The 26,910-nt window shown below is 36.6% G+C and overlaps 1 protein-coding gene and 1 pseudogene across 9 annotated transcripts in view; one reads left to right on the top strand and one right to left on the bottom strand.

Moving 5' to 3' along the window:
• The window catches only part of LNPK (lunapark, ER junction formation factor), a 75,667-nt gene that overhangs the window by 23,045 nt on the left and 25,712 nt on the right, over positions 1-26,910 (bottom strand). For all 9 annotated transcript variants that reach the window (XR_004969135.1, XM_036318641.1, XM_036318642.1 and 6 more), the window contains 4 exons: positions 25,389-25,429; positions 13,721-13,804; positions 13,587-13,638; positions 641-853 (listed from right to left, as the gene is read on the bottom strand). Coding sequence is in view for 8 of the 9 variants with exons in the window: in XM_036318641.1 (XP_036174534.1) it covers positions 641-853; positions 13,587-13,638; positions 13,721-13,804; positions 25,389-25,429 (390 nt within the window). In the remaining variant the exon portion in view is untranslated. The remainder of the gene's footprint in view (positions 1-640; positions 854-13,586; positions 13,639-13,720; positions 13,805-25,388; positions 25,430-26,910) is intronic.
• LOC118661098 lies at positions 16,432-17,108 on the top strand (annotated as a pseudogene).

The raw sequence follows: 26,910 nt of genomic DNA, 5'->3' as shown, positions 1-26,910 counted from the left end.
CTCCCTCTCCCTTCCTCTCTGAATCAATAAAAACATATTTTTTTTTAAAAAAAGAGAGAATCCAAAGGAATGAAATAATAGTAAAGAAAATATGCTAATTTAAATGGACTTGATGCTAAAGTATCTGTCACAAAATACTAAGATTCTTTGGCTTATAAAAGAATACTTTAATACCAGTCCATATTAACAACAGTAGTACTGTACACCACAATAAAGGAATATTCTTCCTGAAATATGTTAATTGTCCTGTTTAAAAATATATGTGAAGGGTGTAGCAAAAAGCATAAATATATTCCAAAAGTGTTCTCTTCTATCCCCATGTTAAATAAATCTGGAGCCATTCTAAAGGTGAATATAAAAAGATATGCTATACTATTGACTACAAATACTACAAAGTTTTATCGCCATTTAAACAAAGAAGCCATAACAGTTAAATGAGCTCAAGAAATAGGTTTCAGTATCACAAGGTGCCAGCTGTAAAGAGTTATGGCTAATTGAATATGGAACTCCTGCTTAATCAGATAACTGCTCTGCTATTTCCAAATGAAATGCCATTTCCATACTGTCTGAAAATGGCCCGTTTTATTGGTAACCAGAGAAAACAATATAAACTGTAAATAACATTTAGTGCTCTGTTTACCCATTCCAGGCACAGAAGTAGCAGGGGATCCAAGACGTCTTGGTAACACATTTGACGATAAGGCTGGAGTAGCAGTTCTTTCTGGGGGCCCACCAGGGGCTGAAGTGTCCTTTGTTGGACCAGGAGATACTGGAACTTGTGGAGGAGGGCCCTGGCTAGACCTTACTGGTGTTGGAGAAAGGTTTCTTTGAGCTGCAGTTCGCTGACGAATCTCTGAGAAAAAGAATAAAAAGTATAAATTACATTTAATATCCAATATACCACATTAGCCAATACCACATTATTTACATTTAATTTAATTTTGTGACACCAAAAGGCATTTATAGGGCTAAAACTGCTTGTAATAAGAAATCTATAAAATGTAACATTGAAAACTGACTATACCAGAGTACTCTATTTCTGAACCTACAAGTCAACTGCATATATTTACACAATAAACCTTGATCTCAATCCATCCACTGATATCACTTTTCAAAATAAATTCAAGTAAAATAAAATCATCACCCAATGTGTCGTGTCTTTTACGGTAACCCTTCCTAATTTATAATAAAGAAAAGAAAGTTTACCAGAATTTAGTGAAAATTGCAGGTTTTTCAAGATAAAAACAATGGTAACTCTAAAAAATGAGTGAATAAGTATATTCTGGAATTATCAAATAATTTATGAGGTAATTAATCTAAGTAGTCATAGAAATGTAGCAAAAGTATTCTTTACTATTAGGTACCATGCGTATTCTCCTTTACACTACTGCTATTTTCTCAGTATACTACTTTCTTTTTGCCAATACATTCAATAAAAGAAAACTTCCTACTCAGCATAAATAATGTATCACCATAAATAAATCTTATATTTAGTTGCAGAAATTAAAAGATTTTCTGTAACGGGGTTGGCAAATGTGCCATATCCAGGCTGCTGCTTCTTTTTGTAGTTTTACTAAAATACAATAATGCTCTTTTGTTTACAGATTGTCAGTAGCTGCTTTAAAAGAGCTGAGTAGTTGCAACAGAGACCATATGGCTCTCAAAGCCATCCTATCCTATCTAATAATAGACAAACAGAGTAATTGACCATACCTTCGCTATGCTTCCCATTGGCTAATCAGCGAGATATGCAAATTAACTGCCAACAAAGATGGCGCCAATATGTAGGCGTGAAGTGGCTGAGCGAAGACTGAAGGCGGGTTCGGCCGGAGCAGCGAAGGCTTTGAAGGCGGCTCCGGCCGGAGCGAAGGCCTGGGTCCCTGGTGCCGAAGGAAAACCGGTGCAGGCAGCCAGGGGAAGGGAAGACCTATTGCATGAATCTTTTCGTGCAACAGGCCTCTAGTCCTATATAATAAAAGGCTAATATACAAATCGACCGAACCGTGGAACAACTGGTTGCTATGACTACAAGGGGCAGACGCTCAATGCAGGAGCTGCCCCCTGGTGGTCAGTGTGCTCCCACAGGGGGAGTGCCACTCAGCCAGAAGCCAGGCTCATGGCTGGCAAGCGCAGCAGTGGTGGTGGGAGCCTCTTCCACCTCCGTGGCAGCGCTAAGGATGTCCGACTAGAGTGGGCCTAAGCCATCATTTGGACATCCCCCAAGGGCTCCCGGACTGCGAGAGGGCGCAGGCCAGGCTGAGGGGACTCCCCACCCCGCTGTGTGCACAAATTTCATGCACTGGGTCTCTAGTTTATTATATTTACTATCTGGCCCTTTACAGAAAGTTTTATGATGTGCTTCCTCTGAATGTGCATTTACCCTGTGAAAATTAACCAAAGCACATTTTTAACATCACTCATGCGCTACTATAAGGTGAGGTTTATAACTAACTGGTAAGCAAAGAACACCATGTCTAACATTCCATAAAAGAGACTTAGCATAATAGTTTCAAAATTTAAATTTAAGCAGACAAAGGGGGGTAAATGATATACAAGAGTCAGGAAAGGGAGAAAATAGTATCATCATTTTCAAAGGCAAAGCAGGTAATAAAGACAGTATAATGATTACTAGAGAGAAAAGGGGGTTAGGAAGGTAAAAGAAGGTATAGGGGGATAAATGTTGAGGGAAGGAGACTGGACTTTGGGTGGTGAACACACAATACAATATGTAGATGATATATTATAGAATTGTACAACTGAAACCTATATAATTTTATTAACCTATGTCATCCTAATAAGAGTTACAATATCAATAGTTAAAAATAGCTAGTGATACAATCTAAATCTACACTTGGTAAAGTGTTATGAAATATTCTGGTAAGTCTTGATTTAAAATATCTAAGATTTGCCCTGGTCAGTATGGCTCAGTTGGTTGAAATGTCATCCCATACACCAAAATGTGGTGGGCTCAACTCCTGGTCAGGGCACATACCCAGGTTGCAAGCTCAATCCCGGTTGGGATGCGTGCAAGAGGCAGCCAAGTGATGTTTCTCTCTCACACTGATGTTTCTCTCTCCTCTCTCTCTCTCTCAAATCAATTTTAAAAAATAAAATATCTAAGATTTCTCAACTTTTAGCCACTTGCCATTCACAAATGCCTTGTGTTATTACTATGCCAAAAAGTTTCCAGTACTCAACAAAGTAGTCATATGGTTATATTAAATATTTCCTGCATTGAAATATAAAGTAGCATCCCCCAAAAGATTTACCTAGCATTCCACCTCAATCTGGTATAGTATTATAACAGGTATTCCATAAGGTCAATTCTACACTGGAGGATGGTTTAACATCCTTATCAATGACCAATCACGGATTCAATAAAAATCACACTCACTGAATATGAGGACAAATTTTTAAAATTATAATAAAACAAATCAAAATAAGATTTTAAACTACTATAGTATGATACAAAAGAAAGGTTTAAAATAATGATGAACAGTTCATCATTATTTTACATCATCTACATATTGTATTGTGTGTTCACCACCCAAAGTCCAGTCTCCTTCCCTCAACTAACAGGATAGTTGCTAAAGCATAAACTCTGGGATCAAACTGTTTTAATTTAAATTTTAGCTCCACCCCATTTATTAGATGTGCATGCAGCCTTTTCCAAGCTGATAGCATCTCTCAGTACAGCTTCCTCATAATGAGAATATTTACCTCTTATAGTTTTTGTAAAGATTAAATAAATCAATGCAAAGAACTTAGCCACAGCACAGAAGATTATTTAATAAGCAATAACTAATAGAAGTAGTATACATCTAAAAGTTCCAGAGATTACAATAAATCAATAGTTAAGCAATCTACAATTTCTAAATCAATTATTAAAATAAAATACAGATTAATTTTCAAATTAAATGTTTTCCTAAAGTTATTGTGAACATATTTAAAGTGCAAATTCATAATTTATGTAAAAACTTAAATCTATAACCCTAGCTTAGTATTAAATAATTCTTGAGATAAATGTGCTATAATACAAATAATTACCTCTCAATTTCATCAAATTTTTAAATACTACTTCTTTACATACTGATAAAAAAAAATTCTGCATTTGTTTTGGTATCAAGCTGTAGTAGGAAGAACACTATATAATATTTAGGAGGCATGATTTTTCATCCTAGCTGAAATCACCTGTGAACTAAAAAGTCTTTTATGCACTCTGGGTTTCATATTTCTTTAAATAGTGTTGGCAAATCTACAAACACAATCCTCATATTTTCCTTAGCATTGGCCAAAGACTTTCTGAATTTTTGTGTGCAGTTCTTAGCCTCAAAAACAAACAAATAAAAAAACCCCCACAAAACTTAGTGAATTTTAGTAATGAGAAAAAACTTTAAGCCGCCGGAACCGGTTTGGCTCAGTGGATAGAGCGTCGGCCTGCGGACTGAAAGGTCCCAGGTTCGATTCCGGTCAAGGGCATGTACCTGGGTTGCGGGCACATCCCCAGTAGGAGATGTGCAGGAGGCAGCTGATCGATGTTCCTCTCTCATCGATGTTTCTAACTCTCTATCTCTCTCCCTTCCTCTCTGTAAAAAATCAATAAAATATATTTAAAAAAAAAAAAAAAAAAAAAAAAAAAAAAACTTTAAGCCTATGAGTCATTCACATGCATATGGAAACTTAAACCTAGGGTGAATTTGGCTCTTTATAAATATGAGATGTATTTAAATGGGGTATGGGGGTTTATCTTCAGGAGAGTTTCTATTTTTCAATTTATATAAATTCAAGTTTCATTGTTTAAATTTATATACATACTAGAGGCCTGATGCGTGAAATTTGTGCAAGAGTAGGCCTTCCCTCCCCCAGCTGCTAGCACCAGCTTCCCTCTGGCACCCGGAACCGGGGCTTCCCTCACAGCCCCAGCTTCCACCGGAAGGTCGTCCGGAAGGACATCCAGTCTAATTAGCATATTACGCTTTTATTATTATAGAAGATAGCCCTAGTTAGTTTGGCCCAGTGAATACAGCGTCGGCCATGGACTGAAGCGTCCTGAGTTGGATTCTGATCAAGGGCACCTACCTTGGTTGCAGGCTAGATCCCCAGGCCCTGGTCAGGGTGTGTTCAGAGGCAACCAATCCATGTGAGACACATCGGTATTTCTCTCTGTGTCTCTCCCTCTCTCTTCCACTCTCTCTAAAAATCAATGGAAAAATATCCTCAGGTGAGGATTGACAAAAATAAATAAATAAATAAATTGGTAGGTAGGCAGATTAAATAAACAAACAAATAAATAAATAAATGTATATACTTATAATTCCTTTAAAAAACCAATAATAAAGAACATGCATATGACATCTCTTCCTTTTACTTTCACATTTTTCTAAAGTCTACATTCACTATATCATCTTCAAATCCTATTCATACCGAGATCCTTTAAATACAGCTTCTACCCTACTTCTCTACTGAAATTATTTTCTCAATAGGTTGATGGCTTTTTATTAACAGAAATGACTCCAAAATCTTCCTTCCCATAGAGGCAAAGCTTTTTGAAAAAAGAAAAACTTCCCTAACATTTCACTCCTCAACACAACACAATCGGATTTTTGTGCTCCTTCATAACTTCCACAGTATCACCCACCACTGAAAGGACCATTGTTTTGGTCATATTGCCATTATTGTCATTAGCGTAGCTGCTCTTTATCGATCCCTATTATCTGCTAGGTACTATACCAGGTGCTTTATGTGAGTTTACTAATCTATGTAGTATTTATATAATATTATGCACTAGTTAATTCTTTGAGATAGTACCTATCCTCAGTTTTCAAACGAAACCAAAGCTCAGAAACTAAGTAACTTGCCAAAAATTACTCCAGCTCAGAGCTGGAGCCAAGATTCAAATCCCAGTTTTTATGACAACAATGCCCTCACTCTGTTATATAACCTGTCAGCTACAATTGCCTCATTTGTCTTCTACTTACTGGTACTTGACTTTTTGCAAACTATGACAGTGGATGCCTTCTCTACTACACTTCAATTTTTTAGATACCAGTTTAGTTATACTTTTAACTCTGCTCATTGCTTCTGTCTTTTTCCTGGGCTCTTCTTTTTCCATTTATCCTTACACATTAATGTTCCCTAGAGTTCTGCTATAGGTCCTCCTCCTCTATTTCCTCTTCCTAGGAAATTTTACTCAATCCCATGGTTTCAATAAGTATGTTGCCTATACTTCCCAATGATTTCTAATCTATATCTATAACCTCAACCTTTTTCCTGAGCTCCATTACAAATAATCAACTTTCTATAAAGAATATAATTCCCACTCAACAAAACAAATTCATTATCTTTTACACAACCTACTACTCCAATTCTTATGTTCCTTATCTTGCTTAAAACACTAACATCTAACCAGTTACCCAAGCCAAAAACCTAGGCAATATTGTGACTCCTCTTCCAAATCTGATTGCCATTGAGTCCTGTCAATCTACTCTTAAATCTGAATTCTCTTAAATCTCTTCCTTTCAACTCCTTCACTACAACTTTAGTGCAGGCCTTTATCTCTTACCTATGCTAGATGATATCCAAATTGATCTCCAAGTCTCAGCCTTGCTCTCTCCAATCCATTCTCCATATTACAAAAAAAAAGTGTTCTTTCTAAAATGCAAACTTGATCTGAAAGTTCACCAAGATTGTCCCATTTGGTAAATTACTATTTCATAACATTTAAACAAAATTCATGAATTAAAAATAGGTTTCCTTTTATTTTCTTAAGCTCAACACATTTATTAAGCAGCCATTATAAGGAAGGCACTACTGAATGGGACCCAGAGCTGCATTAGAGGTGGCAAGCAAAGATAATACAAAATTACAAAATACACATATGCAAGGTAACTGCCATAAAAAAAGAACCAATAAAGTACAATGGAGAGTTCAAGAAGGGGAAGATATAAACTCAGTGATGGGATGAAGAAAGGGTTCATAATAATGGTGGCATTTAAGATGAACACTGAAAATGGATAGGGATAGAAATGCCTTTGTTAACTGTATTAAGGTACATGTGGCAGTTTTAAGAGTCCAAAATTCTTTGATTTGCCTCCCATCAAATGGAGGAGGGAGGATGTAAATGTCCCCTCCCTTGAATCTGTGCTGTCACTGTTTGACCACACAAATATAGGTGTACCAGTTTCTAGGACAACTTTCTGTCTCTTGAGCTGTGTGCTCTTAGAACCCAACCGCCATGTTAGCAGCAAGCCCAAGTGACCCCATTAGAGAGGTCCAGGTGGAGACAAACCAACAGCCAGCACCAACATGTTAGCCTTGTGAGTTAAGCCATCTTGATAATACATCCTTCAGTTCCAGTTAGATAGCTCTAACTGATGTGAGGCAGGGATGAGCTGTTTCTACCAAACCTTGCCGAAATTACAAATTCATGAGCAAAACAAATGAATGCTGTTTTCAGCCGTTAAGTTTTGAGGTGGTTTGTAACAACAATAACTGTAACAGTATAGATATGACACTTAAGAACACCCAAAAAAGAAAATTTGCTATTTTTATAAGGTGTTTTCCAGATTTTCTTAATCAAATGTACATCCTCCGGAAAAAAAACAAACAAACAAACAAAAAAACAGCAAAATATAAAGTGCCATTTATTTGCTCTCAAAAAAGATTAATGATGTCTACTTTAATCTTCCCTATATGCCACGGAAGTAAGTAAACTCTAAAATCCTACTTAAATAATAAGTTGTAATCTATTTGCTAGAGCCATTAAATTTTTCTGCAATACTTATTGATTTCAAATTTAGCTGTGGCAGGATACAATTGACTTTTCTTTTGTTAATTTCATTAAGAGAGATGTAGTGCTATATACACAGGTAAAGAGAATGTATAGGTGGCTTTCTTTTTGAAACAAATATAGAAGGGTCTGTTAAGAATTTATTTTAGCTATCAGATGGCATCCTCCAACATTCTTATCAGCCTCTCTACTTCAGTCATTCACTCCTATCTATGGTCATCATCTAGTCCTATATCCTTGTCATTAAGGATAACTGCACTCCTCTCAAGTTCAATCATCCCACTCTCAAAACACACTTAACTTTCTAGCTGTTTTGTAAAGGGTCAGACAGTAAACATTTTATATTCTGTTGACCATATGTGGTTTCTGTTGCATAGCTTATTCTTGTTTGTTATTTTTTAGAACACTTTAAAACTATAAAACCAATTCTAAAGAGCCATATAAAAGAGATTTGGGCCCAGATTTGCAAGCTGTAGTTTGCAGAACCTTATTTTAATACTACCAATACCTCTGACTGTCCATTATTCCCCTCTCTTTGTCCTTGTTTCCCTCATGATCATCTTAGATTTTGTAATACAGTGTTACAATCCCTCCCTTTTTGTATACAACTTCACTTCCCTGCCCCTTTATCACTTTATCCAAACCATTAGGCAAAATCTTAGTCCCGATTAAAGCCAACTCTCTGCCTACTCCATGCCTGGTACCCATACAGCTAAATACAACTGGAAAAGACATATGCTTTAAATGCATGACGGTTAACTTCAAGTGGATGTTAGTGTCCTCCGGCACTCCTACATTTTCCTAATCTATTTACTCTCATACTCTCCTAGAGAATTATTTTACACCTTTTTTTCATAACTCCAACATCTTCCTCATCCATGCATTCTCATTAAGAAAACAGATAAAATACAAATGCTTCTGCCTCCAGCTACCTATTTTTCCACTCCCATTTACTCAAAATAATTGTTTGTTCAATTGTCTCCAACTTCTCTACTCCCTTACTTTCTTAAACCCACCCTAATCAGGCTTTTGCCCCCATTCTTCAAGGTCACCAAGGAACTCCACATTACTAAAATCAATGGTCAATGACTGATCCTCAGTTTGTTTGGCAGTAGTTTCTGTAACAGATGACCACTACCGTGAAACACTCTTCAGTTAGCATCCAGGACTCCACCTCTCCCGGGTTTCCTGTCTCACTGACCACCTCTTTCCAGCTTCCTTTTCTGGTTCATCCTCATTGCTCCCAACAGCTTAATGTTAGCATACCCTAGGGTGGCCTTAGTCCTTTTCATTCTCCACATTTAACTTCCGTGGTAATCACATCCAGACTCACTGTGTTAATACCATCCACATACTAGTGACACCCAAATTTATATCTCCAGCCCAGATAATTCCTGTTTGCCAGACTCATACTCAACAGTTTCCTTAATATCACCACTTGGATGTCTGTCTAAAAGGCATTTCAAACGTATGTCCAAAATAAACTCTGTTCTTCACCACCTTAACTCTAAAAAGGAGTTAATTACAATAGACCTAGAAGAGCCAGGAATACTGGAACAATAGACTCCAGAATAAATATTTTTAAAGATTATCAACTTCTTAAAGTAAAAAGCCATATTGTAATCATCTGTTTATTCTCCATGGTGCCTGCACATAAGTTATTTAATACATTCTTTTACATGAACACTTCATTTATATGTAGCTAAATGTCAGTTCTCCAGAAAAGAATATTTGAAAGCAGAATATTCTAAAGCAGAGAGACCACCAACAATAAGTTTTATTGTTGTCGTTTTTAGCAATGGTTTTTCTGTAATTATGATATACCATCAGAAGGGAAAAAATTATTTGAATATCAAAGCTTCTAAGTAAAGATAAGTTTAGCTTCTTGAAGAAACTTATGTTGCCTAAATATTAATAAATACTTAAGAATGTCAGTAGAGGGAATCATATATCTGTATTTTTTAAATAAGAGTGAAAAGGTCAGATTTTTTTTGAAGTAACTGCTAGCAATAGATTTTTTAAAAGTAACTGAAAAATATCACATTTTAAAAATTTATTCACTAAGATTATTTAAAAAGTATTTTTTGAAAAGTTAGTCCTAGAGAAACCAAGATGGCGGCATAGGTAAACATCTGAAATTGCTGCCTCGCACAACCACTTCAAAAATATAACTAAAAGACAAAACGGACATCATCCAGAACCACAGGAAGGCTAGCTGAGTGGAAATTCTACAACTAGAAGGAAAGAGAAAAGCACACTGAGACTCAGAAGAGGTGCAGAAGTAAAGTGCAGAGGTACGGAGGCGCATGCAGAAAGGGCTGGCAACTGAGGACGCAGTTATCTTTTTCAATCGGGAGGGAGTCACGAGCTCCCGGCTGCTCTCAACTCCAGTTCCGGGAGAGTCTCTGGGGACCCAGACTCATATGGGGAGAAGCTGGACTGTCTGGCAGTGGGCGGAACTCGAGGGCGGCTTTCTCTCAGAGGTGCTTGCAGCAATTACCAGGGGACACTGAGACCCGGGCCTCTTAGGGCAGGGCTGAGGATCAGCCATAGCTGTTTGCTCCACCCTGTTGATTCCCTGAGACCCCGCCCCACCCAAGCTGTGCACAGAGGCTTTTGCATATGAATGACCTGGCCCTTTGCAATCTAAAATTATCTAACAAGCTGCAGCTGGGTCAGAGAGACGCAGAACATCCAAAAGAAGGCCCAAGGCCCCAGAGCAGCTTGCATTGCTTCACAGCTGGGCCTCATCTGGACACCTCCAAACCCCAAACAAAGAAGAGGAATCTGCAGATCTCTCCACAGCTCCTGCTGGGTAGCCTCAGGCAAAGGCTAAATTAGCACCTCCTTAGAGATCCAAGAGCCAGTGTACCCAGTGGTTAGAGTGGAACCATCCAGATTACTACTCCTCAGATCCATAAGGGACACACTCAGGGGGCAGACTCAGTGAGCACCAAAGCCCCACTGAAGCAAGTCTTGCCCCATAAGGGTGTCTTCAGCACAGAAGTTCTCCCACTGTAGACACAGCTGAATCTCACAGCCAACTGCCCTGGAGGTCAATTCCTCCCAGTGATACCAACAACAGTCAAGGCTGAACTACAACAAGACTGTGCAAAAAGCTCACAAAGGGGTGCACCAAGAGTGTTCACCTCAGGTAATTGGGGAGGCTGAGCCACCAGGCCCTAGAGGATACCTAGCACAGAAAGCCACTCTATCAACACAGGGAAGCAGCCAAAATGTGGAGACAAAGAAATAGGTCACAAATGACAGAAATGGAGGACAGCAAACTACTGGATATAGAGTTCAAAACCATGGTTATAGGGTTTTTCAAGAATTTTCTAGAAACCGCCGATAAATTTAGTGAAACCCTCCATAAATATAATGAGACCCTCAAGGATATGAAAAAGGACCATCTAGAAATTAAGCATACATTGACTGAAATAAAGAATATTATACAGAGATCCAGTAGCAGACTAGAGGATCGCAAGAATCAAGTCAAAGATTTGAAATGCGAAGAAGCAAAAAACACCCAACTGGAAAAACAAAAAGAAAAAAGAACCCAAAAATATCAAGATAGTATAAGGAGCATCTGGGACAGCTTCAAGCGTACCAACATCCGAATTATGGGGGTGCCAGAAGAAGAAAGAGAGCAAGATATTGAAAACCTATTTGAAGAAATAGTGACAGAAAACTTCCCCTACCTGGTGAAAGAAATAGACTTACAAGTCCAGGAAGCGCAGAGAACCCCAAACAAAAGGAATCCAAAGAGGACCACACCAAGACACATCATAATTAAAATGCCAAGAGCAAAAGACAAAGAGAGGATCTTAAAAGCAGCAAGAGAAAAAAAAGTCAGTTACCTACAAGGGAGTATCCATACAACTGTCAGCTGATTTCTCAACAGAAACTATGCAGGCTAGAAGGGAGTGGCAAGAAATATTCAAAGTGATGAATAGCAAGAACCTACAACCAAGATTACTTTACCCAGCAAAGCTATCATTCAGAATTAAAGTTCAGATAAAGAGCTTCACAGATAAGAAGAAAATAAAGGAGTTCATCACCACCAAACCAGTATTGTATGAAATGCTGAAAGGTATCCTTTAAGAAGAGGAAGAAGAAGAAAAAGGTAAAGATAAAAATTATGAACAGTTTGGCTCAGTGGATAGAGCGTCAGCCTGCGGACTCAAGGGTCCCAGGTTCAATTCTGGTCAAGGGTATGTACCTTGGTTGCAGGCACATCCCCAGCAGGGGGTGTGCAGGAGGCAGCTGATCAATGTTTCTCTCTCACTGATGTTTCTAGCTCTCTATCCCTCTCCCTTCCTCTCTGTAAAATAATAATTTAAAAAAAAATGATGAACAACAAATACATATCTATCAACAAGTGAATCTAAAAAGCAAGTGAATAAAAAATCTGATGAACAGAATAAACTGGTGAATATAATAGAATCAGGGGCATAGAAAGGGAGTGGACTGACAATTCTCGGGGGGAAAGGGGTGTGGGGGTGGGGGAAGAGACTGGACAAAAATCGTACACCTATGGATGAGGACAGTGGGGGGGGATAAGGGCAGAGGGTGGGGTGGGAACTGGGTGGAGGGGAGCTATGGGGGGGAAAAAAGAGGAACAACTGTAATAATCTGAACAATAAAGATTTAATTTAAAAAAAAAGTCCTAGTTATACAAAATACTGCAAAAATATAGATATGTAGCCTATACACCAAAAAAAAGGTTTTTATAATTATTAGGAAAAAGTTTAAATTGTAGAAAATTTAAACTGATTATGAAAGTAGGAGTTTCTTTGAAAGTATCTATGCCTAATTTATTTTAATCATATGTAAACTTTTACATTTATCAAAAGAGCAAGCTAATGTTTCTAAAAACCAAAATCCTATTTATGGAATTATAGGAGAAGATGGTATTTTTCCCAATTAGAAAACCTAAAACTATCATAGCTTCTTTAGTATACTTAGTCTTTGGGGACATTTATAAAAGAATTGACTTCTCAAAGTTCTACATGTCATCCCAACTTTATAAGCCAGACTATAATTCTGATGATTTATAAGAATAAATGTTAAAAAATTTTAAATACTACATTCTATATTGCAACAAAAGCCTTATAAACTACATTATTTTATTTTAGACAAGAGAATAAAGAGGAAAGCCAATGAAAACTCAAAAATATCTTTTCACTTGCCAGTCTTGGGAAAAGACCACTTAAAATATGTAACCACTTAAAATGATGACTTTTAACATTTACATAATAACTAATAACATATAGTGATTATTTCACTAATAACCTGGCAATATAACCTCCAAAAGAAAGTTAACGTTATTAAATAGCAGTAACTCAATTTTTTCCTCATTTCTAAATTATTTTCTCTTCCTAAAGAGAAGTGCTATTTCAGAGAAACTTCAAATTTGACAAAAATCTTCATTAAACTCAAAAAAATAATAAAAATGTAAAAATTTTCTTAAAAATAGATAGTCCAAGGAATTCTTACTTAGAGGAGAAAAAAGAAACTATAAAAATATTGTTTAAATTACTTAGATTTCAAAAAGTCAAAACAATTGTATATTTAGTCTCAATAGAAAACATCTTTATTTGGCAATATAATTCTATAAAATCAAAATGAGATAAACATATTGCCATCATTCCAAGTCATACCCCCAATTACCAAATAAAAATTAACACAAAAGCATTCTACGTAAGTTTTTATACACCTCTAACACATTTTTGAACTCACTTGGGTAAATATGGATCTTTCCAACAGCAGCAGCAGTTTCTACAAAGTTATTTACCTTGTCCGGGTCTTGCAGTTACAGCTGGTCCAGCAGATGGCGGCTCAAACTCCTGTCAATTACAATAATGTTATTACAGTGATCTATTACAATGCGCAATTTATAATAAAATAGTAGTGGTATCACAGCCTTACCTTTGCTTTCTTTGAGTCTGGATCAAACCTTTCAAGAATTAATTTAGCTGTTTTATAAGTTTCTTTTTCCATGACTTCTTCAAGCTGTGAACAAAAATTTCCATAAATTCCACATTTTAAAACACACACAATTTATTTTATAAGTCCCATTCAAAAAGTGTTCAAGTACAGGCTTAAAATAAACAGCACATAATACATCCAGATAGCATGAAAGACTTCCTACATTCAAATAATTAAAATCCAGATTTTAAATGACTTCTAACCTCTAATATGCTACTTGTACTTAACAGTTTTACTGCAAGGAAATACCAAATATTGCTAATTGTTTACATATAATGAGGAGAATAATTACATGCACCAACTTCAATAATGGAATGTGCAAAAATCTATCAGCCATCATTATTGGAAGTTATTAGACATGACAAGCAAATGACAGGCAATTCCTTAGATTTATTTCCTCATAGCACTTAATGCTATTAATTTAAAGAAGGTCGTTAGCCAAGAGCTTTACAAAATAAAATCTCTGTGCCAATTAACTGCTGTCAGCATCGATTTTAGATTATTTATTAGCAGAAGCAATTAGCTTGCTGCAAATGCAGCGAACACTCACTAAACTGGGAGAACAGCCATGGAATTTGCTCAAATTACTTTAAAAACTAAAACTCCCCCTTTTTATACTTAGAGTCAAATAACTTTAAAGAGAAAAAAAATGAACATACTAATAATTAAAGTTAAAATTTTACTGAGTTCTATGCTCACACTAGAGACTGTAATTAAAATACATTATCATAGCATTTTATTTACAATGCATTCAAGTCACTTTATGGGTTAATACTGGGTTCAATTTTAAAGTAATTACTAGTAAAGTATCATTTTAGCAGTTATGGCCCAATATAAAAAAAAGTTTAACTTTAGTACAAGACAGTCATAGTTATAACACATAGCTAATGTGTGGAATAAAATGCTTTTGCAAACATTGGAACAGGACCATTTCCTTTTCAGTGACCACTGATAGCCTCTTGGATTCATTAAATGTCATATTCCAAAGGACTTTTATTTTAAAATGCAACATACCAAATTAAAAATACAGTTAAAAATATGTTGCCAGAATAGTAATTAATACATTCCTCATGAAAAACTCAATCTAACATTTAAGCAGCTAAGTGCTTAGATGAATGATTTATTAACCTAGGTTTAGTGAAACTAAAACATTTTCCTAATTATTTCAAAATTATAATAAATTCTCAAAGCAAGGAAATTTAATCTTCTGATGTAAAGGAAATATCAACTTTAGAGTTGGGGAAAAGTTGGTAATGAAGTTAGAGAAAGTACATAGGATAGAATATGTCCCCAAATCAACATAATCTATATAGAATATCAAATAACTGAATCCCTGATCTCTACAAATTAATTTTTGATGTTTTAGACCAGTGTTTTGGCAATAGAACTTTATATAGTGACAGAAATGTTTATATCTAGATAACTACCAATGAAATTGAAGCAGTAATCAAAAATCTTCCAGCCCTGGTCCGGACAGCTTTATAGGGGAGTTCTACCAACATTCAAAGAACCAAAACCTACCCTCCTCAGACTATTCCAAAAAATTCAAGAGGAAGGCACACTCTCAACTCTTTCTATGAAGCCAGCATTACCCTAATTCCAAAACCAGGTAAGACACCACAAAGAAAGAGAACTACAGGCCAATATCCTTGATGAACAAAGATGCTAAAATCCTCAACAAAATTCTAGCAAATCAGATCTAGCATTACATTAGAAAGATCATACATCATGACCAAGTGGGATTTATTCTGGGGATGCAAGAATGGTACAATATCTGCAAATCAATAAATGTGATACATCACATAAACAAATTGAGAGACAAAAATCACATAATCATGTCAATTGATGCAGAAAAAACATTGACAAAATCCAACATCCTTTCTTGATAAAAACTCTCAGCAAAGTGGGAATAGAGGGATCATACCTCAACATAACAAAAGCCTTATGTGTCAAAACTACAGCCAACATCATACTCAATGGGCAAAAACTAAAAGCATTTCCCCTAAGAAAAGGAACAAGGCAAGGATGCCCACTTTCACTACTCGTGTTCAACATAATACTGGAAGTGCTAGCCATACCGATCAGACAAGAAGAAGAAATACAAGGCATCCAAATTGGAAAAGAAGTAAAACTGTCATTATTCGCAGATGACATGATATTGTACATAGAAAACCCTAAAGACTCCATCAAAAAACTACTAAACTTAATAAATGAATTCAGCAATGTAGCAGGATACAAAATTAACACCCAGAAATCTATGGCTTTTTTTATACACCAATAATGAACTCACAGAAAGAGCAACTAAAAAAAACAATCCCATTTACCATTCCACCAAAAAAAATTAAGATACCTAGGAATAAATTTAACTAAGGAGGTAAAAAACCTGTACTCAGAAAACTATAGGACATTGAAAAAAGATAGAGGAAGACATAAACAAATGGAAGAACATACTGTATTCATGGACTGGTAGAATCAACATCATTAAAATGTCCGGGCGCATGGAGGGGGCGACGGCCGCGGTGACACTGCTGCAGCGGGCGGGTGGCGGCGCGTGAAGCGCGCGATTACCCCGTCTTGGAAGCAGTGCCCCAGCTCTTGCCGCTACCGCCGCAGCCGCAGCCGCCGCCCCCGCCCCCGCCCCCGCCCCCGCCATGTCGAGCAGGTCAGTCAGGGCCGAGACCCACAGCCGGGCCAAGGACGACATCAAGAAGGTGATGGCTGCCATCGAGAAAGTGCGGAAATGGGAGAAAAATGGGTTGCTGTGGGTGACACATCCCTTAGGATATTTAAGTGGGTTCCTGTGACCGACAACAAGGAGAAAGAAAAGTCAAAATCGAATGGTTCAGCAGCCCAGGAACCTAACGGCTTTCCCTCTGATGCCTCAGCCAATTCCTCTCTCCTTTTTGAATTCCAGAATGAAAACAGCAACCAGAGTTCTGTGTCTGATGTCTATCAATTCAAGGTGGACAGCAGCACCAACTCAAGCCCCAGCCCCCAGCAGAGCGAGTCCCTGAGCCCAGCACACACCTCTGACTTCCGCACAGATGACTCCCAGCCCCCTACTCTGGGCCAGGAGATCCTTGAGGAGCCCTCCCTGCCTGCCTTAGAAGTGGCTGATGAACCTCCCACCCTCACGAACGAAGAACCAGTTCCACTGGAGACACAGATGGCCACGGAAGAGGAAGACTCAGGTGCCCCATCCCTGAAACGCGTCTGTGTGGACCAACCCGCAGCGCCGCAGACAGCCTCAGAAAGCTAGCACCATCCTGGCACCCTTCACCTCCTGGCTCCCTGCCTCTATTTATTGCATTCTGGTTCTGACTGTGCTGTTGCTGGGCTAAAAGCAAGCACTGGGGTCCAGAGCCTGCCCATAGGAGCCTTCTATTCTGGAAGGCTGACAGAGGACTTGGGGTTATCACATCATCTTCCCTCCCTGGCACCTATGTCTACTTGTTCCTGAGAAGAATGCTCATGTCCTCTTTGTATCGCAAGTAGGCTGGAGTATCAGCCATTCCAAGGTTTATCTGTCACCTCCAGGTAGCAGTCTCTGCTCCAGAACCTCTGGACGAGCTGCTGGCGCTTCTATAAGAAGAAAGAGATGTGGAAGGCACCCTTTAGAGAAGAGGGTGCCAAGAGTTACTTGAATTTGATGACGACTGTAGATGTCTGGACTTTCCCTTAGGGCCAGGTGCCCTGTGGGCCGTTATTGGAGGATGCCTAGGTAGAGACTTTGGAGGGAAGGGGCTTTTCTCCACATGAGGGCAAAAAAGTCCATATAGATTTCTTGCTGCCCATTTCTGAGGTCATCCTGCCTCTCATGGGCTGTCTAGCTGCTGACAATTCCCCCCCACCACCACCAAAAGAAAACTATCTCCCCCACACACACACATGCAGCTTTCTGTTCTTACCCGTACATTTCATTGCAGCATTCTCTGCTTCCTGCCACAGTCCCTAGCATTCATGCCACAAAACCCCAGAAAGAATTCAAAGTCTGACCACAGTACCCATCCCCCAGAGTACTCCTTCAGCTCAGACTTTCTAGAAAGATTCCCTTTCTTTAAAATCTGCATGTTTAATTGAACTTCGTGATTTTATTTTTTGTTAAAAAAAAATGTCCATAGTACCCAAAGCAATTTATAGATTCAATGCAATTCTCATTAAAATACCAATGGCATATTTCACAGACCTAGAACAAACTCTCCAAAAATTCATCTGGAATAAAAAAAGACCCCAAATAGCCACAGCAATCCTGAGAAAGAATAACAAAGTTGGAGGGATCACAATACCAGATATCAATCTAAATTGCAAAGCCACTGTTCCCAAAACTGCCTGATACAGGCACAAGAACAGACATAACAGAAAACCCAGAAATCAACCCAAGCTATTATGCTCAATATTTGACAAAGGAGGCAAGAGCATACAATGGAGTCAAGACAGTCTCTTCAATAAATGGTGCTGGGAAAATTGGTCAGATACATGCAAAAAAAAATGAAACTAGATCACCAACTTACACCACACACAAAAATAAACTCAAAACGGTTAAAGGACTTAAATGTAAGATGGGAAACCATAAAAATTTTAGAAGACTCCATAGGCAGCAAAATAGAAGACATCTGTTGTAGCAATATCTTTACTGATACAGCTCCTAGGGCAGTGATGGCGAACCTTTTGAGCTCGGCGTGTCAGCATTTTGAAAAACCCTAACTTAACTCTGGTGCCGTGTCACATATGGAAATTTTTTGATATTTGCAACCATAGTAAAACAAAGACTTATATTTTTGATATTTATTTTATATATTTAAATGCCATTTAACAAAGAAAAATCAACCAAAAAAATGAGTTCGAGTGTCACCTCTGACACGCGTGTCATAGGTTCGCCATCACTGTCCTAGGGCAATGCAAACAGGAGAAAATAAACAAATGAAACTATATCAAAATAAAGAGCTTCTGCACAGCAAAAGAAATCATCAACAAAACAAAAAGAAAGCCCACTGAATGGGAGAATATATTTGCCAACGCTATCTCAGATAAGGATTTAATCTCCAAAATTAACAGGGAACTCATACAACTTAACAAGAGGAGGATAAACAATCCAATCAAAAAATGGGCAAGGACCTAAGTGGACATTTTTCTAAAGAGAACATACAGAAGGCTGGGAGACATGCTCAAAGTCACTAATCATCTGAGAGATGTAAATCAAAACAACAATGAGGTACCACCTCACACCTATCAGAATGGCTATCATCAACAAATCAACAAATGACAAGTGCTAGAGAGGATGTGGAGAAAAAGGAACCCTTATGCACTGCTGGTGGGAATGCAAACTGGTACAGCCACTGTGGAAAACAGTATGGAGATCCCTCAAAAAATTAAGAATGGAACTCTCATTCGACCCAGTAATCCCAGTTCTAGGAATCTATACCAAGAAACCAGAAACACCAATAAGAAAGGACATATGCACCCCTATGTTCATAGCAGCACAATTTATAATAGCTAAGATTTGGAAACAGCCTAAGCACCCGTCAGCAGGTGAGTGATTACAAACTGTGGTACATCTACACAATGGAATACTATGTTGCTATAAAAAAGAAAGAACTTTTACCATTTGCAACAGCATAGATGGACCTGGAGAGCATTATGCTAAGCAAAATAAGCCAGTTGGAGATAAATATCACATGATCTCACTCATATGTGAGATATAATGAACAACATAAACTGATGAACAAAAGTAGATCCAGAGACAAAAGAAACACTGAAAAGACTGTCCAACCTCAGAGAGAAGCCGGGGGGGGGGGGGGGGGGGCAGGGGGGGATAAGAGGTCAACCAAAAGACTTATTTGCATGCATATTAGCATAACCAATGGACACCGACACTGGGGCAGTGGGGGCTTGTCCTGGGAGGCGGGTGTGTGTGTGGGGGGGGGGGGGGGTGTCAATCCAGGAAAAAGGAGACATATGTGATACTTTAAACAATAAAAAAGAGAAATAGAAAAGAAATGGTTTATATCTAAATAAAAGTGGTAGCCACTGAGCCATATGTGATAAATTCGCACTTAAAATTCTGTTTGTGCAACTGAGGAACTAAATTGTAATTTTATTCCATTATAAATAATGTAAATTTTAAAAGCTACTTGGAGCCCTGGCCGGTATGGCTCTGTTGGTTGGGCGTCATCCCATGCATGGAAGAATTGCTGGTTCATGCCAGGGTTGCTAGGGTTTCAAGCTCCATCCCCAGTAGGGGGTGTGCAGGAGGCAGCTGATCAATGTTACATCCTCACATCGATGTTTCTCTCTCTCTCTCTCTCTCTCTCTCTCTCTCTCTCTCTCTCTTCCTCCCTCCCTCCCTCCACCTTCCTCTCTCCCTAAAATTCAATCTAAAAATCTAAAAAAAAAAAAAAAAGCTAGTGCTTACTGATTTGGACAGTACAGGTCTAAACTGAGACTACTGCTAGGTTTAAAAATATGATTAGCTACTACTGTGATCTTTAACACAAAACCAAAATGTCTCTTCATCAAAGGATTGTAAATTCCTGGTATATCATTCAACAAATATTAATGTTTATGTCCATGTACATGTAAAGTATCTTAAATAAAACCATTTTTAAAAGCACTGATATAAATCCATTCCCCTTTTCTTTTGCATTTACTTCTAGCCAAAATTTTTCACATAATAGCATAACACACTTATCTATACAATATTTTAAGTGAATAATTTGTTTTAAATAGACATTCTGATCAGTGGAAAGAACATAAACTTGTAACTTTGAAGTCAGAAAAGATCTGGGTTCAAAGCACATCTCCATTCTTAATCATCTAGAAAGATTTTAAGCAAGTGTGTTTCCTAAAAGGAAACACTAACACAAAATAAATGTCAAAAACATTTTAATTTTTAATTTATGGGCCAGTCTTCTTATTAACGGTGAGCCTGGCTAGTGTCGCTCATTGGTTGAGCATCAACTCACTGAACCAGGAGGTCACCATTCCACTCCTGGTCAGGGTATATGCCTGAGTTGCGGGCTCGAATCCCAGTAGGGGGCATGCAGGAGGCAGCCAATCAATGATACTCTCATCAATGATGTTTCTATCTATCTCTCCCTCTCCCTCTCCCTTCCTCTCTCTGAAATAAAGAAAAAAATATTAAAAATGGGGGATTAAACATTTTATGATGTATAAGTACCGCGCGCTAACCGATTGCGCCACTGGAGCTCCAATTAAACTTTTTAAAAAAATTTAATTTTGAAAAATAATTCTACACATATTTAATATTTAAATTATCATTATTGAAATGAAATTTTAAAATACACACATTATTAATTGCCCTAGCCAATATTTTTGATTTCTGTTCCATGAAAAATACCCCAAATGTAGAAAAATTTCTTTCATTTTACATTGGCTTAGGTCAAATTATTAAGAATGTGCTCAAAGGCATCTTCAATTCAGAACATTAGGGTACATGTTGCGACATTTAAACTCATCTTTTTACAACAATGAAAATATTGTCTGTTTACCCTGATTTGTGTTTTGCTGTTGAAATCAATATTGTATTGACTAATTCAGATTTTACATCATTTTCTAATTTCATATAGGAGTATTTCACAATAATAGTCACAACTTTTCTCTCTCTACACTTTTTTGTTAAAGTATTTAAAAAGATCTGTAGCCTATAGTGAATATTCAAACACTGGAAAATGCCAGCAAACATTATTAGATAATATAACAATGTAATATTTGAAACATCTAATGAGGTTAACAACCTTACAGAGAATCACATGCTGAAATTGCCAATTTAAGGACATCCTTTATTTCCAAATTTATTTCATGGAAGATCATTTGCAGGATTTTGTATAAAGTATACTATATGTATAAACTTACTAACATTTATTTGTGAGAACTCACCATTAATAATAAGACAGGCCCATAAAACATACTTATAACATGGTCACAGGAGCAAGACTGACTAATTAGATTGTTCCACTTCTCTTGTACATGGTCCTGTTCCCAGATATGTCCACATTAACTTACAGCTCAGAATGTAAGCATTTCTAGCTCTTGTTTTCAAGTGACATTAGTGAATTCTTTTTTTTTTTTTTTTTTTTAAATATATTTCATTGATTTCCTACAGCGAGGAAGGGAGAGGGATAGAAAGTCAGAAACATCGATGAGAGAGGAACATCGATCAACTGCCCCCTGCACACCCTCCACTGGGGATACGCCCACAACCAAGGCACATGCCCCCAACTGGAATCGAACCCGGGACCCTTCAGTCCGCAGGCCGACGCTCTATCCACTGAGCCAAACCAGTCAGGGCCATTAGTGGATTCTTTTGAACCAGTAATATTTGTAGTTGAGAATTATAACACTTCTTCTCATGTTTCCAATTTCTCAACTGATTTTTTTCAGGATTTGGTAAATTTCCTGAGAAATGCCAGGAAGAAGTTACCACACAGAAATGCTATCTTGGAAAAAACATGGCATTTTCATGAAGCCATTTAAAGAGGTCATTTTGACTCATGTGTTCTATCTTGATTTTGAATCTTTTTGATAGGATGCTCATGGATGCAGGGGGATTATATATTTAACAATGATTTTTTAAAAATGAAAAAAAAATTTAAAGACCACAAAATATGTGAGTGGCAAAATATACACATCCAGACTTAAAAGTTTTTAGATAACTTAAGATTAAACCCTAGCTTTATTTTAATAAGCAAATATTTACATTAAGTCCTCAGATTTAAAACACTGTTAAGATGTTACTCATTTTCCTTTCTAAGTAATTTAACTTTTTAATCAATTGGTAATTCACGTTCACTGTTAAAAATTATACTTTTACAAATTACATATTACATTACAAATCTAATCATATTAAAGAGATGCATCCTTAAGAAAACCACCTTTAATAAAATATCAAGTAGTAAATATAGTGTATTAATTTTGTAAATAAAAGAGAAGGTTTAGGAGTTGGATAATTTTGGACTGTCAGTCATTTTCCTGCAGACATTTCAACAATAAAAGTATTTTTAAAGCTATAGCTGTAGAGCGAAAACTTAAACATCAATGAACAAGATCACTGTAGGGAGCGGCTCTAGGGTCAAGCCTCAGGCTGACCTGTGGCAGGGCCACAAACAAGTCCCAGCCTGGAGGGCAGAGCTCTCCTAGCATAATTAAGCCTGACCTTGTAGCACTCCCTAATTCCTTCCTAAGTAGCTAATGGGCTTGTGGGAGGTGCAGCAAGTGTTGCCAAAACAAGAACATTTGTATACATGTTAATCTACCCTTGTTTTAATCAGACTATAAAATAAAGCATCGGCTTGCAAGCTGGGTCTTTTGTGTCCTCATCCAGGCACCAGAGATCCACCGAGCCCCAGCTGTATTCTTGTCTATCTTTTCTTCAATCCTTCACCACCCCTCCTCAGGTTCACCCTTGGCCATGCTGGTGCGGCACAGATCAGTTTTAATTATTTAGCTTTTGCTCAAACTAATGTCCCTTCTTTTTCCTCTCATAACCAGCACAATCATTAGCTAGCCCTGGCCTACTACTATTTCACCCTTAACAAACCTATTGTTCTAAACAAATTGTAAAGCTACTCAAACAAAGCAGTTTTGTTAAGTGCTCCAGCAATGAAGGCCAGGGACTAGTTCCCAGAAGCAACAGTATTATTACCAGCAACATTCAAGTCAATATAAATTGTGTTTCCTAATTAATGAGTTATAATAGCCAACTTATTTTTCCTTAATCATACTATAAGAAAAATGCCATACTGAACTATTCTGTAATACTAATGCTTCATAATCCATTTTAATATTCAACTATTGAACCCTGAAATGAATTTTCCAACTGTCAGGCCTAAATGAAGCACCTTTTATGTTGTGAGTCCTTCAATGGCTATTAAAGAATTAGTAAATAGCTTGCCTTGCCCTTTCACAGAATTTTCCAAGTTTGCTCCAAGATTCTGTTTTCTGGTGATGTGATGCCACTAATATGGGAATGGTTTCTCATCACTTGGAATTTTTTATTTTCTTCTGTGTTTTTTTCTCTTTTTTTCTTTTGTCTTCCTTGTCTTTTCTACTTTAATCAATACTTCTCCATTTTAGTACATACAGGGCTTGGCTCGGACCACCACAACCTGCTCCTTTTTATCGTATCAGAAAACTATATCAATCATATCACAACTTCTAGATTATGAGAACCATCATTATTTCCTCACTTTGGTTTTTTTCTCAATTAAAGTTTATATTCAATATTATTTTGTATTAGTTTCAGGTGTACAGCATAGTGGTTACACAATCACTTTACAAAGTGTTCTCCCTATTCTTTCCAGTACACATCTGGCACAATACATAGTTATTACATCATTGACTATATTTCCTATATTTACATCTCCATGACTAATTTGTAACTACCAATCGGTACTTCTCAATCCCTTCACCTTTTTCACCCAGCCCCCCAACTCCTCTCCCCTCTGTCACCTATCAGTCTGTTCTCTGTATCTGTGAGTCTGTTTCTGTTTTATTTGTTCATTTACACTGTTCTTTAAATTCCACATATAAGTGAAGTATTTCCTCACTTTGAATTCTAGCTGCACCATAATGTACAGAATGCCGGAAACATAATATAATGAAAATATTTCTATGTTTCAATTTAGGACCATGAAAAATGTTAATGCAATTTTGATAAATACCTCATAGAACATTGAAGAAACATTAAACAAAACAGATAAGAAAGACTTTCGAACTTAGTTTCTTTATTTTCAGGTACTTAAAACCCTCAAGACCAATGTCTTTTACTACCCATTCACAGAACCAGTTTTAACATTAATCTTAACCATATTAATTTTACTGATTTCATATATAATTGTTACATATTACATTTAGACTAAAATATATTCATCATTTGCATCTAACATGATAGTACTATCAATTATCATTTTCATACTTCAAAAAAATAATTACATGAAAAAAGTACATGTAAATTCAAGTCAAAAGCCAAGTTCAATTAACTTATTAGAGACTACTATATATAAACCTCTAAATATCTAGGGTCCTTTCTCTCACTCTTGGCCCTCCTTCCAACATATTGGAAAGATACATTTAACTGCCCCTACAATAGCTACCCATGTAAACTGAGTTGCTGACAAAAAAATGAAAGAAACCAAAGGGGGAAAAAAATCTCTTTCTCCCTTTCTTAAGTCTATTCATGTTAAATTTGTCTCTTACAATCAATCTTCTTGATTCCCTCTCTCTTACCGTTATCATGCCAAGAAAACTTAAAAACTGACATATGTAAATGTTTGGTCCTTTTTTACCACTAATCAATAATCAATCTGGACACCACTTTTTCATCTCTCTGCCTTATTTAGTCCTCCAATATTATTCATTTACTTACTTCTCAGCTTCCAACTGATATAGATTCTCAGGATCTCAAAAGTCCATTAGCTACTTTTTCCTGTCAATCATTATTAACTAGCAAAAATATTCATAATTTAGCTTCATCATTAAAATGCTATCTAAAAGCATATTTGTTTCTTAGAAGAGTCATTACTTACAACATATAAACATTCAGTTCTTTATTAATTTTACATAAATTAACTTTAAGTAAAAGTTAACTTACTATTTTTTTCTTCTGGGATTTTAAATCATCCAATGCTTCATCTAGAAAAAGAAATTTAAATCAAAGCTAAATGAGATATTAAGATACTTAAAGAAAAAAATCATGCCAAATGACACACATTAAGCAACTGCAAGAAAACTTTCTCATTTTAGTATTTCTCACTGATATATACAGATAAAAATGACCTCAATCTTTACCCACATATATTTCATATTTTGCCCATATTAGATATTACAAGCTACTTAAATAGAGAAAAAATTGCCTTAACACAGACTACAACACTTTTCCAAATTCAAAAATATATTATTCAGTTTTCAGAAACATTACTATTATTTCTCCTTCCTTTCATTATCCCACCCAAATTTATGAAATTAATACCAAATCTTTTTATATATTGCTAATAAAAATGTTCTGTTTATTAAGTGCATAATATATTTTATTAAGTTATTCAACCTTCAAGGTATTAAGCACTAATAAAGAAAATACTTTGAAAATCTATAGTATTATACCTGAGAAGGGACTTGGAAAGGAAGAGAACACTAATCACTTTTCAAAATTAAACTTTTCTAAGATTTGTCTGCTTTAGGTTGGCGTGGTAAAGAATCATTCAAATGAATTATGAATGTCGATATCTGCTTTACAAATGTATTTTAGGTCTCTAGTTTTTCTCTAGAAATATTGTCAACATCTGCTTTACAAATTAATTTTAGGTTTTGAGGTTTTATCTAAAAATATTTAATTAGTGCAAAGAGGAATACTATTCCAGCTGGGGGGGGGGGGAAGAGTTATACCTTGATTTAAATATTTTTATCAAAGAGAATTTAAATTTTCTTAAATTTTTAATTAAATTTATAAATAATATCTGTTCATTCAAGTTCTGGGATAGCAAATATCTGAATATCCAATTTAAAGCATATTATTGAAAGGAATTTTAGGGATAAAATAGGCAGGTTTAGGAAGTCTTAGAAATAAAGTGTCCATGGGAGAGGAATGCATAGGTGAGGCCTTGGAGCCCTCAGAAGGCATACATTCACAGAGAACAGAAAGGTGCTACAGGATAAGAGGAGAGGAAGACATACTAGGTGTACCAAGTTAATAATGCAGATTTTTTTTCAATAGATGGAGTTACACATATGTTGATATATATGCGATTTGATATGTATGCTATTTTGTTATATTGACAGTAAGCTTCAAAACTTCATATGTCAAATTTGCTGAAGGTGTTAACATCATAGATATTTTTATGCTTAAAAATGTTGAATTTTGTGCAAAAAAAAAAGAGCATTTGTGGGAAGTTTTACTTCATTACTTTATTTTGAAGAAAAAGTTATCGTATACTTCAGGAAGCTTATGGTGAACATGCTCCAACTCAAGATACGTGTGAACGCTGGTTTAAATGCTTTAAAAGTGATGATTTCAATGTGAAAAACAAAGAACGTCCAGGTCAACCGATAAAGTTCGAAGACCAACAATTACAAGCATTATAGGATGAAGATGCGTGTCAAACTCAAAAGCAAAACTT

The sequence above is a fragment of the Myotis myotis genome, unplaced genomic scaffold, assembly GCF_014108235.1.
Source record: "Myotis myotis isolate mMyoMyo1 unplaced genomic scaffold, mMyoMyo1.p scaffold_m19_p_8, whole genome shotgun sequence".
Lineage (NCBI taxonomy): Eukaryota > Metazoa > Chordata > Mammalia > Chiroptera > Vespertilionidae > Myotis > Myotis myotis.
Note: the sequence above shows the minus strand (reverse complement) of the source record. Positions and strands in the feature narration are given on the sequence as shown.